Source organism: Onthophagus taurus, chromosome 1 (genome assembly GCF_036711975.1).
Source record: "Onthophagus taurus isolate NC chromosome 1, IU_Otau_3.0, whole genome shotgun sequence".
NCBI classification, from domain to species: Eukaryota; Metazoa; Arthropoda; class Insecta; order Coleoptera; family Scarabaeidae; genus Onthophagus; species Onthophagus taurus.
Genome location: NC_091966.1, coordinates 2884308 through 2898704, shown reverse-complemented (window position 1 = coordinate 2898704; position 14397 = coordinate 2884308). Strand labels below are relative to the sequence as shown.

The 14397-nt window shown below is 33.0% G+C and overlaps 1 protein-coding gene across 1 annotated transcript in view; it reads right to left on the bottom strand.

The window, feature by feature from the left end:
• The window catches only part of LOC111429275 (ATP-dependent RNA helicase l(1)G0007), a 46777-nt gene that overhangs the window by 513 nt on the left and 31867 nt on the right, over positions 1 to 14397 (bottom strand). The window contains exons 6-9 of the mRNA XM_071194447.1: positions 13291 to 13554; positions 7338 to 7586; positions 6742 to 7283; positions 41 to 201 (exon numbers count right to left, since the gene is read on the bottom strand). Coding sequence (XP_071050548.1) covers positions 41 to 201; positions 6742 to 7283; positions 7338 to 7586; positions 13291 to 13554 — 1216 coding nt within the window. The remainder of the gene's footprint in view (positions 1 to 40; positions 202 to 6741; positions 7284 to 7337; positions 7587 to 13290; positions 13555 to 14397) is intronic.

Genomic DNA, 14397 nt, shown 5'->3' with positions numbered 1-14397 from the left:
AATTATGTAGCTAGTATTTAAGGGGGGTTTAATTTTGTACCTGAACAAATACATTTTCTTATTATGTCCCAATCGGTTCCGCATGAAGTTATTTCTAATTTTTGTTGAATGAGGATGTCTTTTAATTGTTGTCTTACCTCGCGCACTTTTCTCATTGCTTTAATATGGATGAAGTGCTCGTTACACCAATGTGATGAATAACTAGAAATTATTTTTTTTAACCATCGATCATGCGCGCTCGATTTTATAGCACGAGCGGGCGCGGGTCATAAATTTTATGACATCAGATACGTATTAATGAGTATTACGTTATTTTTAATAAAAAAGTTAAAACACACATTTTGCTAGAGTAATAGTTATTTATATTACAAGTGGGCTAGAAACATAATTACTGGACGAGTGTGGAGAATTGCACAACGAGGTCGTAGACCGAGTCGTGTAGTCACACGTCCTCAAGGACCGTAGAGTCTATACCATACAAGGACAACCAGTCTTTTGTTGTAAACAATCTTTTAATTTTTTCATTTGTATCAATTTGGTCAAAGAAAAAATGAGCGGCTCAGAAAGCTATCCTTCTGACGTGGAGGAAGCCGCAACGAATTCATCATTACCAGAAAAGTCGCAAAAAAAAAAATATGAACAAACTTACGAGTGCTTTATTCAGTGATGTAATCAGAAGGGTGTAAAAAAAGAAACAAGTGAGTAAGTTTTACTGGCGTACTTCGTAAATACGTCGAAAAAGTATAAATCGTCAAGTCTTTGGGCTTTTTATTCGATGTTACGAGTAGTAATGTCTATGAAAAAGAATGATGACATTAGCAAGTATACTCAATTAGTCGCTTTTTTAAAAAGACAAGGTAATATGTATAAACCGAAAAAGTCTAAGGTATTGTCGAAAACCAGGTAATTACCCCGGTCCAGGGTAAATACCCAAACAGTACATATAAAACTGATACAAGTAAAAATATAACAGATTCGGACAAAAATTTAGAGGAACATGATGAAATGGGCGTTGAAGACGAGGAATTGTCAACGATTGAAGACGTATTATAATCAGGTTGCAACGATGATCCGCCCAGTTCCAGTTGAGCTTTGCCACAATGTTGATCGCATCATTTACGCCAGTTCTTCTTCGTAGGTCTTCATTTCGTATGTGGTCCCTCAGGGTTACACCCAGCATCGACCTCTCCATCTTTCTTTGCGTTACTTTGAGCCTCCTAGTAATGGCCACCGTTAATGTTAAAGTTTCAGAACCGTATGTCATAACCAAAGGAGGAAGCACGCATTGATTTCTTTTCAAATATACAGGAATATCGCTCATGAAGATGTCCAAAGTTTCCTGTAGGCTGCTCATGCGAGTATCATCCTTCTGTTTAGTTCGCTTATTTGATTATTATCTCTCCATACACGAACCTAATGGTCAAGATATATGGCTGCGATGCGAACCAACTGAGATGAGTACTTTAAGAACAATAGTGGAAAAGACAAGAAGAGATAGAGTTAGGAACAAAATTGTAAGAGAATTTTGTGGATTCGGAGATGTCGTGAGAGTTGCCAGGAGAAAAATAAAAAAATTTAATGAATACTTCCAAAGAATGGAAGAAACCTGGCTGATTAAGACAGCAAGAGACCAAAGATTAGCTAGAAAGAGATCTCGGGAGACCAGGAAGTTGGATTTCCAACTCTAATGAAACACCATGAGTGATGCGTAAAAAACAGATTACAACCTGAATAAAAGAAGAAGAATAATAAGATCTTAAACGAACTACTTAATTTTCAATTGGAAATCAACAATCTCATGGATCTTGGAATCTTGGATTTGATGGAAGTGCAATATGACTAGAAAAGAATCAAACAACAAGAATTAATGAAGCACAAAAACTGAATTTAGTCATTAATATTAGACTTATACTGAATTCAGGACATTAAAAGTTGTTTTTCGAACATTAAAGAAATCGTTAAATATTTTCGAAGAGTATTACGTAAACGAGAATGGTCGGTAGTAAAAATATAAACTTTCCCGAAATATATGTACACTTTAAAGCTAATCATACCAGGAATGTGTATAAATTTGTTAGACAGTTAAGACAAAGGCACAAATCGCACTCAGCTCTATGCTGAGATGGAACAGGAAAAATAATATGTGATAGTGAAATGAATGACATTTGAAAAAATTATTTCCAAAACCTATTAAGCATAGAAACTGATTTGGAAATAGACAGCAGTCCGTCACACCAAAGAAAGGATAGTGTCATGGAACCTATATCAATCAGTGAGGTTCAAAACGCAATCACTGCGTCAAAACATGGAAAGGCATCAGGGATTACCAATATTGATGTTAGAACTTGGAACAAGATTTGTCCTAAATTTTGTTGATATTTAGCCCGACTCTTGCACACGCCTCCTGTATACGTCAGCATCAGTTTCATCTCTCCAAGGCTATCCGAAATAAGGACTATATCGTCCGCGTAGCGCAAATTACTTAGGTATTGCCATCAATGTCTATACCTTTTTGGGTCCAATTCAGTTGTTTAAATGCACTCTCCAGAACTGTGATGAACAATTTGGGTTCAACATTATATCGCCTTCTCTTACCCCACGCCCAATGGGTATTCGGTCAATACTTTCATGCAATTTTACCGTCATTCTAGCATTCTTGTAAATGTTATAAATAAGTTTTGTGTATCGATAATGGACTCTACATTCTTGAAGTACTTGCAAAACTGACACCAACTCAATTTAAATCAAATTTTAAAAATACCTCTAAATACCCATCTTAGGTAAATACCCCCGGGTATATATCCAGGGAATTTTTCCTTGAAAATAAATACCCGGATATTTAACAACACTGATTTGGAATAATTTGTGTGGCGAGTTTATGCAACTTCCTACATCAGCTGAATGGGAAGAGATAGCACATGGATTTAATACAAAAGCAATTTTTTCCCACTGACTCGGTGCAGTGAACGGTAAACATGTAAGAGTTGAAAAGCCAACAAAAAGTGGTTCAATGTTCATAAACTACAAAGACTTTTTTTCGATCGTATTATTAGCGGTCATGGAATCTGACTATCGTTTTCTATATGTTAGTGTACGATCATATGGAAAAGAGTGTGATTCATCAATATTCAAGGAATCGACATTATGGAAAATGCTGCTACACGGCAGTTTGCAAATGCCAGAACCGTGTCCATTAACAATCAACTCAGGGATAAGAATTCCCTATGTAATAATAGGTGACGAAGGTTTCGGTTTACACGAACATTTATTAAGGCTGTTTGGTGGGACACATTTGGACAACACATCTGAAGAATTTAATTTCGATAATTTATATAACAATCCAAGTACTTGAGGTGGCCGTACCGCTAACTCAGTACGAATGGAATTTGTAAACTGTTTTGTATCTGAAATTGGATCAGTCCCTTGTTAGGATGAAGCTATATAAATATTCACTACCGTCTTTTGCTCTAACATCTGAAAACCATTAAAGTAACACATATTTCACGCCAAGCGGTGGCGTTTGCTATTTTGTCTTTATAGACGTCCAGTGTCTTCTCCCAAAGAACAGGCCTATCTTCTACAGCAGTGTTTTTCAACCTTTTTCATGACACGACCCCCCCTAGTAACAAAAAATATTTCGCGAACCCCCGACCCTTTTTTTCATGTATGTTAAAAATATTTAGTCCATACAAAAATTTACGACAATTAAATTTAATAATTGTAATAATTTTTTGAGCGAAAGCTCTTGATCATCAAAAAACTGCTATAGGATAAATGTCCAACCTAAATGAGAAAGCGTTGCTCGCTAGTTATCGAGTAGCTTTTCGTGTGGCTAAAGCAGGAAAACCTCACAGTATTGCCGAAAATTTGATTTTACCAGCGGCTTTAGATATAGCAGAGATTATGTTTGGCAAACAAGAGGTCGAAAAGCTCAAAAGTATACCTCTCTCTAACAATACCATTCAACGCAGGATAAGCAATATGGCGACTGACGTTCGTGATCAAGTCATAGAAAAAATAAAGAAAAGTTCTTTTGTGTCCTTACAATTTGATGAATCAACAGATATTGCGGGTTGTGCGCAGTTTGTAGCTTTTGTGCGTTTTGAATCCAATGAAATATTAATGGAAGAAATACTATTTTGCAAGACACTTCCCAAAAATGCTACAGGTCAGTTCTTGCATGACATGTTCGTTGAAGCTACGCAAGATATGAATATCGATTGGGCACAAAAATGCATTGCTATTTGTAGTGACGGAGCAAAAGCCATGACTGGTGCGAAGAGTGGATTTATTGCTAGACTGAAAGAACAAATGCCAAACGCTTGTTGGATGCACTGCTTTCTCCATCGCCAAGCCCTTGCAGCCAAAACCTTGCCACAAGAATACAGTCAAGTTCTAAATATTATTATTAAGATTATAAATTCTATCAAAGGAAAAGCGTTGCAGACTCGATTGTTTCGAATCATTTGTGAAGATAAGGGGGCACTACACCGCAATTTGCTTTACCACACAGAGGTTAGGTGGTTATCAAAAGGCAAAGTACTGACCAGAGTTATGGAACTTCGCGCTGAACTATTAGTATATTTACAACAAGCCAAGTCACATTACTCTGAATTCATTTCTGACCCGGAATTCCTTTTGAAATTGGCTTTTCTTTCCGACTTATTTGAGCATTTAAACAACTTGAATAAAAGTCTTCAAGGGCGGGATGAAAATGTCAGCAAAAGACAAACTCCATGGCTTTATAAAAAAAATTGAATTGTGGTCATCATCTATAAATCAAAACAACTTTGATTCATTTTCGTCGACACAGTCTTTCATTGAAGAAGTCGGAAGCGAGATAAACATTAACTCATATATATCTGGTATGAAAATGGTGTTAGATAATTTGAAGAAAGAGTTGTGTCATTACTTCTCAGTGCAAGAGATATCGATTAACACTGGGCAAAGATGGATCTTAAATCCGTTTTTAAATACAGCTACAAATGAGGCAAATTTGGCAACTAAGCTTAAAGAGAATCTGCTGGAATTATCTGCCGATGGGATGTTACACTTGAAATTCAAGTCTGAAAATTTGGATACCTTTTGGTTAAAAAGAAAAACAGAATACCCGGAATTAACAACCGAGGCTTTGAAGTGTTTGATTCCATTTTCTACCTCGTACTTGTGCGAGTTGGCATTTTCATCAATAGCCCAAATAAAAAATAAACTAAGAAATCGCTTAAATTTGGAAAACGATTTAATACTTAAAGTTGCAAAAACGGATTCACAATGGGAAAAATTGATTGAACAAACTCAAGCGCAACCTTCACATTAAAATGAACGAGTACTCGAAGATTTTATTTTTTGTTAATGTGTTTGTATAAACAACATAACAAGTATCATTTTGTTAACTTTTTTTAATCTACCTCCTTGAAATTTATTGATTTTTTTACTGATCGTGAATTCTCGCGATCCCCCTACAGAGGCGACCCACAGGTTGAAAAACACTGTTCTACAGTATGTATTAATATTTCTTTATCTATATATTTTTCATAATCTTTAGTAGCCATGGTTCGTAGCAAATACAACGTCTTCTTTCAATAAATTAAACGCATATACTACAACTACGCGCCAGTCCAACCTCAATCGTGAAACGAAAAAGCAATGAAAATGAGAAAATGCGTGAAGGCGCTAATATATCGGGCGCCGATTCGTATTTTTACTGTTTCGACGTCCAATTTTTGTTGGCAAAACGGAACGACACATTTTAACAGATCAGTATTTTTTATTTATCCTGTAAACAGTATGTGGGTGAACGTACCGTAACATTACACCTAGAACTAGAAACATTCAAGTTTAACCATCTCAAGCCTTTAAATATATTGAATATTTCCATAAACTTACGAAAAAACGTAAAGATTGAAATATTGAAACGACGAAAAATATTTCGATTCCGACAAAATTGTCATTACGGACTTGTATTTTTGAAAAATATGTAAACGATCTAAAATCTTCATGTATGACTCAAAACCTGTTTATAATAAATTTATATCTCTTAATACATCCGATAATAGAGGGTGTTTTTTTAAGCCAGATAGAACTTACGAAAGGGTTAACTGTTAAACGAACTGTCATACTGCGCTCACTTTTTGATATTTATGACCAGTATACTTTTATGTTCATTTTTGGCTTAATGGGTTTGTTAATAAACAAAATTGCCGCATATGGAGTGAAACCAATCCACAACAGACCCTACAGACTCCATTACATGCAGAAAAATGCACAGTTTGGTGTGGTTTGCACGCTGGTGGCATCATTGTACCCAAAATTGAACGTCCAGAATGCGCTGCGTCAAGAACAGCCGCGGTGCCCCTATGCCCGAATTGATCTTTCGAACAAAAACATTTTTTCGATTAAAATTTAATTTGTTGTGTTATTTTTTTCAATTTAAAGTTCTATCGGGCTTAAAAAACACCCAGTATAAATACGGCCTTATAAATGAGCAATTAATGTGTAAATTTTTTGTCTTTTATAACTTTTTTTGCCAAAAAGACAATGCCAACATATTTTTTTTACATTTTCTTTTTCATCATGTTCTAAATACATAGTTACATGAATACTTTGGCGTTAAATCCTTTCAAATGCATAATATAAGGAGATATATTATAAAAACGAAAAGTGTCATAAATTTTAAGAGAGCGCGCCCGCTCGAAGGTTAACCAACTAAATTCATCTCAGAAACTACTTAATAATACTTACTTATTTTGTTTCCATTGATTATAAACGTTCAAATATGTCAAATGATCACTTTCAGGCACTTGAAATTTTTCCCTAACTCCATCAGCTTCTTCCTCTCGCCCTTTAGGTCTATAAAAAATCGATGGAACCGATAACATCGAAACAATAATTAAAATTTCTGCAGTACATCCCATTTGGCTCGAAACAATAAGCATTTGGCATTGAGGGGGATCCAAAGGAAACTCAGCCATTTGTCTCCCCAATTTAGTCAAAACTCCGGTGTGGTCCAAAGCCCCTAATATCCATAATTGATACAACGAGTTTAAAATGTTATCTTGTGGGGGTGGGTCCATAAAATGAAATTGAAGTAAATCTTGAACTCCCAACGATTTTAATAATAAAACGGTGTTTGCTAAATTAGTTCTTTGAATCTCCGGAACGGTTGTTATTAATAATTCGTCTTTGTATTGGCGTTCGGTGTATAATCGAAATGCTTGTCCCGGTCCTGTACGACCAGCTCGACCAGATCTTTGATTCGCATTAGCTTGACTTATCGGATAAATCTAATAAAGAATAATAATTAAAATAATTTAAACAAATTAATTAATTAAAATAACCTGTAACGCATCCATACCAATTCTTGGATTATAAACTTTTAATTTACAATAACCCGAATCAATAACAAAAATAATTCCATCCACAGTAAGCGAAGTTTCAGCGATATTTGTGGCAACAACGCATTTTCTGATTCCTTCGGGAGATCTTTGGAAAATTTTCGCTTGTAAATCTGATGGTAATTGCGAATATATTGGTAAAATTGATAATTCGGGTGCATTTTCGATTTCTTGTAACCTTTCCGCAAGAACCTTTAAAATAAAACAAATTATTAATACTTGGTAAGATACCCAATTATTAAAATTTATTTATTTTTATCGACCTCGTCCTCTTTAATTTATCATGCTAAAAACACAATCAGCTCACCAATAAATTTGATTGGCGGTACAAGGCGATCAAAACAATTCTATTTTCGTCTCTTTTGATCGAGCCTAATCTTAATAATAGCTTAGCGACTAATTCGAGATAATATTTAACGTCGGGATGGAATGCGTAGTGCATTATTAAAATATCTCTAAAACTCGTGGTTTGAATAAGAATTGTTTTGCTAAAAATAGAAAACTCTGACGTTTATTATATATGAGAGATAACAACGTCGTAATCCCCAATAATTATAAAATCCAATTGCGGACCGTTTAGACTATGAGCCAGTTATTAACCTTCGACGTAAAATAAAAATAAACATGTTACAAATAACGTGGTAAAAGTAATGTGGTGCATTCACGCATATGGTTTATGTTTGAGAAAGTGTAATAATAAATAATGGGTTGGGTATTAAAACAGATTAAAATTTAATTCAAATTTTTGAAATTTCGAAGTTTTATTAACAAATTTAATTGCAGCAGATAGAAAGTTTATATACTAAGATATTGAAAGACTTTTAAGAGAAACAAGTACTTTAAGACCAAAAGGTTATTTTAGAAATGCATGAAAAATCCTGAGACCAGTAATACAGAAACATACACAAGATCTTATCTAGATTACATTTAAACTTTTTGAAATGTAGTATAATTAGCATCAGGGATTTAAATGAATTTACCTTCATATTGTTTCAATTGAGAAAACCGAATCTTTTAAGTTGTACCATGATACTTGAGAAGATAACAACACATAACCTGGAGAGCTGAGACAACTATCTAATGCAGTGGCTTATAACATTATCCTCAAGACGGCTAAACCCGAATGATTCTAATTCTAGGTCTTGTGTTAGTTTTAGTGATAGTGTTACTGTAGAACTAACACTAGATCTAGAACTAGAAAATATCGGGCAAAATACCTAACCCAACCCGAATGTTTCTTGGTAGTGCTAGCTCTAGTGTTAGTTCTAGTTTTAGTTCAATAAAAATATGCAACATAGTGATTTCTTATGCTAACTAGCGCTGCCTACCATTGTCACTAGAACTAACATTAGACCTAGAAACATTCGGGTTTAGCCGCACGTCTTTCAAGACGGCTAAATCCAAATGATTCTAGTTCTAGGTATTGTTCTAATGACAATGCTATTGTAAAACTAGAACTAACAGTAGACCTACAAGTAGAAGCATTCGGATTTAGCCGCACGTCTCTCAAGACGGCTAAATCCAAATGATTCTAGTTCTAGCTATTGTGTTAGTTCTAATGATAATGCTATTGTAAAACTAGAACTAACACTAGACCTAGAACTAGAAACATTCGGATTTAGCCACACGTCTCTCAAGACGGCTAAACCCAAATGATTCTAGTTCTAGCTATTGTGTTAGTTCTATTGATAGTACTAGTGTAAAACTAGAACTAGCACTAGACCTAGAAACATTACTATAATTAGCATCGAGGATTTAATTGAATTTACCTTCACATTGTGTCAATTGAGAAAACCTATTCTTTTAAGCGCCTTTCACACAATCAATATATATTGTCAATATCTAAGTATTGACAATATTATTGAACGTGTGAGTAGAAAGATTGACATATTGTCAACATTAAAAATATTATTGGGATGGTTTGACGAAAACGAAAATATTTCAAAATTCAGACAGATATACTTTAATGGACGAAAGTGTTATTAACTCCCCGGATGGTTCCTTAACACATGTAAACATGACATGACATCTTTGACTGCTAACGCAAAACTAAGTAGATTATCAATAAATATTGATAGTCTGAGGCAATTACAGTTTGTCAATATTTATTGGTCATATTGACAATATTTTATTGACAATATAAATTGATAACAACTTGAGAACTTGAGAAGATAACAACACATAACCTGGACAGCTGACACAACTATCTAATGCAGTGGCTCATAACATTATCCTAGTCTTAAATAAAGCATAACTATTCATCACTAAGGGATGAAAATTAATAAAACTCGTGTATCTTCATTATTTTTTACATTATTAACTTTAAATTAATGATATGATAAATGAAAATGCAAATCACTGCACATTTTCTATTTTCCTCACTTATTTCCTTCCCCAAGTTGATTTTTGTTTTATCTCTTGCTTGAAAATCTAAAATTCTATCAATTCCATGTTGCCAAATTTTGTTTTCAAACTGTTATCATAAGATAACTCGATAAAATTCTTCTGCAGAAATAAATTCAAATGGCGCATTGGTGTTAAATTGATCACACTTATTAAAATTTGTACTTTACAAATTTTTCTTAAACAATGATAAGTGCTACTCAAAAATAATTTTAATATCTTTAGGAAGATCATGTTCATTTGACGTTCAAAATTGCCCACATCTTCATCCATTTTTCTTCTCTATAATTCATATGAAAGCGTCTTTTTTTCAGTTTTCTTCCATTCACTTCAAATAGTGCATGATTTTCCCTAATACTTCCACGTTAAAGCCATCGTGTATATCGTAAAACCAGCAAGTGCAATTATCTTGGTTATTATTATAGGTGTAGTATTATAACTAAGACATTATATGAACACTTTTTTACAGATAATTTGATGACGTAGTTAAAAAAAAAGTTCGGTTTTAGATTTTGAGATATCATAACAATTTTCGTTTTTTTTTAATGGAAACAACGCTTATTAAATTTGTTATTTTTTTCTGATTACAAAAATATAGAGTTCGACAGGTCTATTTCTTATTGTTTTAGAATAAAGCTAAAAATAAACTTTTTTTTTTAGTGTCAAAGAAATTAAATTTACAGTTTCCTGTAAATTATAACTAAAAATTAAAAAAACATATTTCTGATATTTGAAACAAATACATTTGTCGAACTATTTAATTTATATTTGTTTTACACAAAAGTTGGAATAGATTATTTCATTATTTCTTGATTACTTCACATTTTTTATTAATATTATTAAATAAGTTAATAAATTATTGATAGATGGCGCTCATATACATATTTTTTAAAGTTCCTAGATTTACAAAGTACCGCACGGTTAATGAAGCGTGTTTTCGAGCCAAAATGGCGGTTTGCCAGCTTGTCACCACTTATTTACAAAAATAATGCCGTCTTGTTGCCTTTGGAGTTGCAAAAATAGCAGTAAGAAGAGTTTTCGACTCTTCAGAGTACCACGAGAGAAAAAAAGGAAGGAAATTTTGCGTAATTTTATCAACAGAACGACATAGTTTTAAACTTCCTGCTTGATTTTCGAGCCAAAATGGCGACAAACCGCGGTGCTTTGATAATCTAGGGACTTTTTTTTTTGAATTCAAATAAACATAACAACATTTGTTTGTATTCAAAAATTTTCTGAAGTGTCAAACTAAACAAATTAAAAATCCTGTTTTTTAAGACGGATTACGAAAAGTTTAACATGTTAGAATGTTAAACTTAAAATTTTTAGTAGAATAATTTGTAGCTATAGTACCGTAATTTACAGGAAACTGTAAATTTAATTTCTTTGACGACACTAAAAAAAAAAGTTTATTTTTAGCTTTATTCGAAAACAATAAGAAATAGAATCTAACCCCATATTTTTGTAATCAGAAAAAGATAACGAATTTAATAAGGAAATAATCAGTGGTTGTTTCCATTTAAAAAAACGAAAATTGTCATAATATCTGAAAATCTAAAACCGAAAAAAATTTTCTGACTACGTCATCAAATTCTCTGTAAAAAAGTGTCCATATAATGTCTTAGAGATCATGACATGTAAGACTCACTTCAAATTGTATAATTGAATTCAATCCATCCACCTCCAATTCAGTACATCCACACCAAAACTAAACTCAACCCAACCAAACCCATCCACGCCAAAACCAGATTTAACTCAAATCACGAAACCCAACCTAACTCATCTACGCTTAAATTAACCTCATCCAAAATCACGTAACCCAACCACATATAACTCAACTCATCGAAAGCAGACATCAACGTCGAAACCGTATTCAACCCAAACCACCTAAGCTAAGCATAGATCGCCCATACCCAACTCAGTTGCAAACTCAATCGGCTTCAGAGCTAAATCAAACCTTTTACTTACACCTCCTTACAAAGCCAAATTAGAGACAATGTAAAGCACTCAAAAACCAAACCAAACTCGCGATTGTTACGATAATCAGTTCGATCTTGAAAATGAACCACATTTGATACATATTTCCATGGTCGGCTGCTTTTTTAAGCATCTTTTAATTGGTGCATGTATATGATCAGCTTCCATGTGTGTATGGCCCCATAATAAGAATTTGTGTTCAACAGTTTTTAAATTTGGACAAATTTTCAATAACCATCGATAATTTACCATCATCATAATGTTGCGGTTTTGGCTGAGACAGTTGTCTGACCAAATTATTAAATTTTTTATGGAGAAACCAGGAATAATATTTTCAGCTCATTTAATCAATCCAGCTTCTGATTCATCCCATACTAAGCAATAGGAAGTATTATTTGTTGTATCATAAATACTCAAATTTAAAACCCATAGCTTAAGATAAGAAAAACTTTGGTTATTTGATAAGTATGGAGTGGACAGACATTTTTATAAATCTAGGATTACAACCTTTGTTTTACCCTTGGATTTTTTACTTTCTTCTTTATCATTTTTTTAAGCTTATACCTACTATCTGCTTCTTTCAAGTGATCATCACATTGTTGTTAGATAGTTTTGATTTACTGGATTTTGATTCTACGTGTGAACGAATAAACTGCATCTTTATATCCCAATTCTTCTCATCACTCCAGTATTCTTTAAAAATCTGCTTTCTAGATTTTGGAGATACCATTCTTTAGCTCATTGAAAAATGGAGATACTGCTTTTTGATAAATACAATAACAACTAATCAAGAAACATAAAGTTACGATTTTTTGTCAGAATAACAAATCAAATTTATGTTATTTGAAAATGATATTCACTCAAAATTGGGTAAAATTGGAGATACGACTGTTTACCTCTCTGCTATAGATATATTTTTACCGGTTTATGGCGTATGTGTTATGATTGGTTACGATTTTATAACTCGTTTCTATCTTAAGCCAACGTTCGTCCTTAACTCCATGCCTCCCTATTTGCTTCATGTTTGCCATTCTCTGTAGATGTTCTTACCACCTGAGTTGCCTTTTTTCTATAAACAGGAATATTGATGTCATTTTCAGATTCCTTCTTATTTAAGTGTTTTTTATTCTGAATTCTCCTTGTTACCCTTCTGATAGGTCACAAATATTTTATATCTGCACAAGATTTTTATGCAAGACGTTGTGCTTAATTATTGGAAAGAAAATGTAAGATCAGCGAAGGTTAAACCAAACTTTCTAATTTTTGACTCAGTTTATGTTTAAAATTTGCACAACGTTAATGTAGGAAAAGAGTGGACAAAAGTCAAATTTTGGAGACGTCGAGCATTGCAACTCTTTCGAGATTTGAGAGGATCTTGGAAAGGATTAATTTATAAGAGTTTCCTAAAATATTCAAGAATTTCTAACGATTCATAACGAAAGCTTAAAATTAGAAAAAGCATACATATTATAAAATTAAAATAACTCCATCTACGAATTGATGAAGTGAAATTTACCTCACAAGTAACTTCAATATCTTCTTGTCCAGGCATAAAAATTAAAATATCTCCTGATGGTGGTTGAAGATGAATTTGCAAAGCTTGTTTAACAGCGGCATCTACATAATCATCAACGGGATTCTTACTAAAAAGAGTTTCAACTGGAAAGGTTCTCCCAGGAATAGTAAAAGTCGGTACATTTCCGAAAAACATTGAAAATTTGCTTGAATCCATCGTCGCAGAAGTTACAATTAACTTTAAATCGTGTCTACGGGCAACAATCTGTAACAAAAATGACATTGAAATTATTCAACTTATCATTAAAGATTGTTTACTTAAGATTAGAAAAAAAAATGTAAGAAATATGGTCAATAGAGTGGGTTCTCGAGTTACGAAGAAATATGAGTGTAGGTCACTCGAGTGTATAAACAATTTACTTTAAAGAGAGACCGTAAACGCAACACGTGCGGAAAAATCGTGCTAATAGAGTACATGAAAAAATGGCTGATTGCTGATGGATAAACGGTTAAAAAGTCGTAAATTCTTTCATTTTATTTTATACGCGCAAAAGTAAGATTACTGATTATTAAAAAGTACAATAACGCAAATAACATTTACGTGATAATTGACGAATGGCGTAAGGACGAATTGTATTTACTGAATGTATAAGGCTCGACTTGTTTTAAAGTACGTAACTTGTTCATTTCAAATAAAAATTAAATAAACAATACCAAAGTGTGTAGTCAATTTAATCTTAATCAAAACAGTTGATTACATTTTTTTTTATAATTTCGTCATTTTGTTAATTTATCATTACGAAAATTTATGTTTGTGAGTTAATTGAGAAAAAATCGATTAATTTGAATAAAGTAATAATTTATTCTACGAATTGTGTTTTACATTTTTATGTTAAATATGTGACACGTGGTGGATTATCACCGTGAAATTCTAACAAGAACAAAAATAGAAATTGCACGTATTTGTGTTCTCACTAATAGTTGTAATAGAAATAAGTACATAATTCTTTGAAGCGTAGAAAAACAAATTTCTCCACTTGTAAGAGGAAAGATAAATTTTAATAAAATGATTACAAAATACAGCCAAAATATACCCAATGAAATGTTT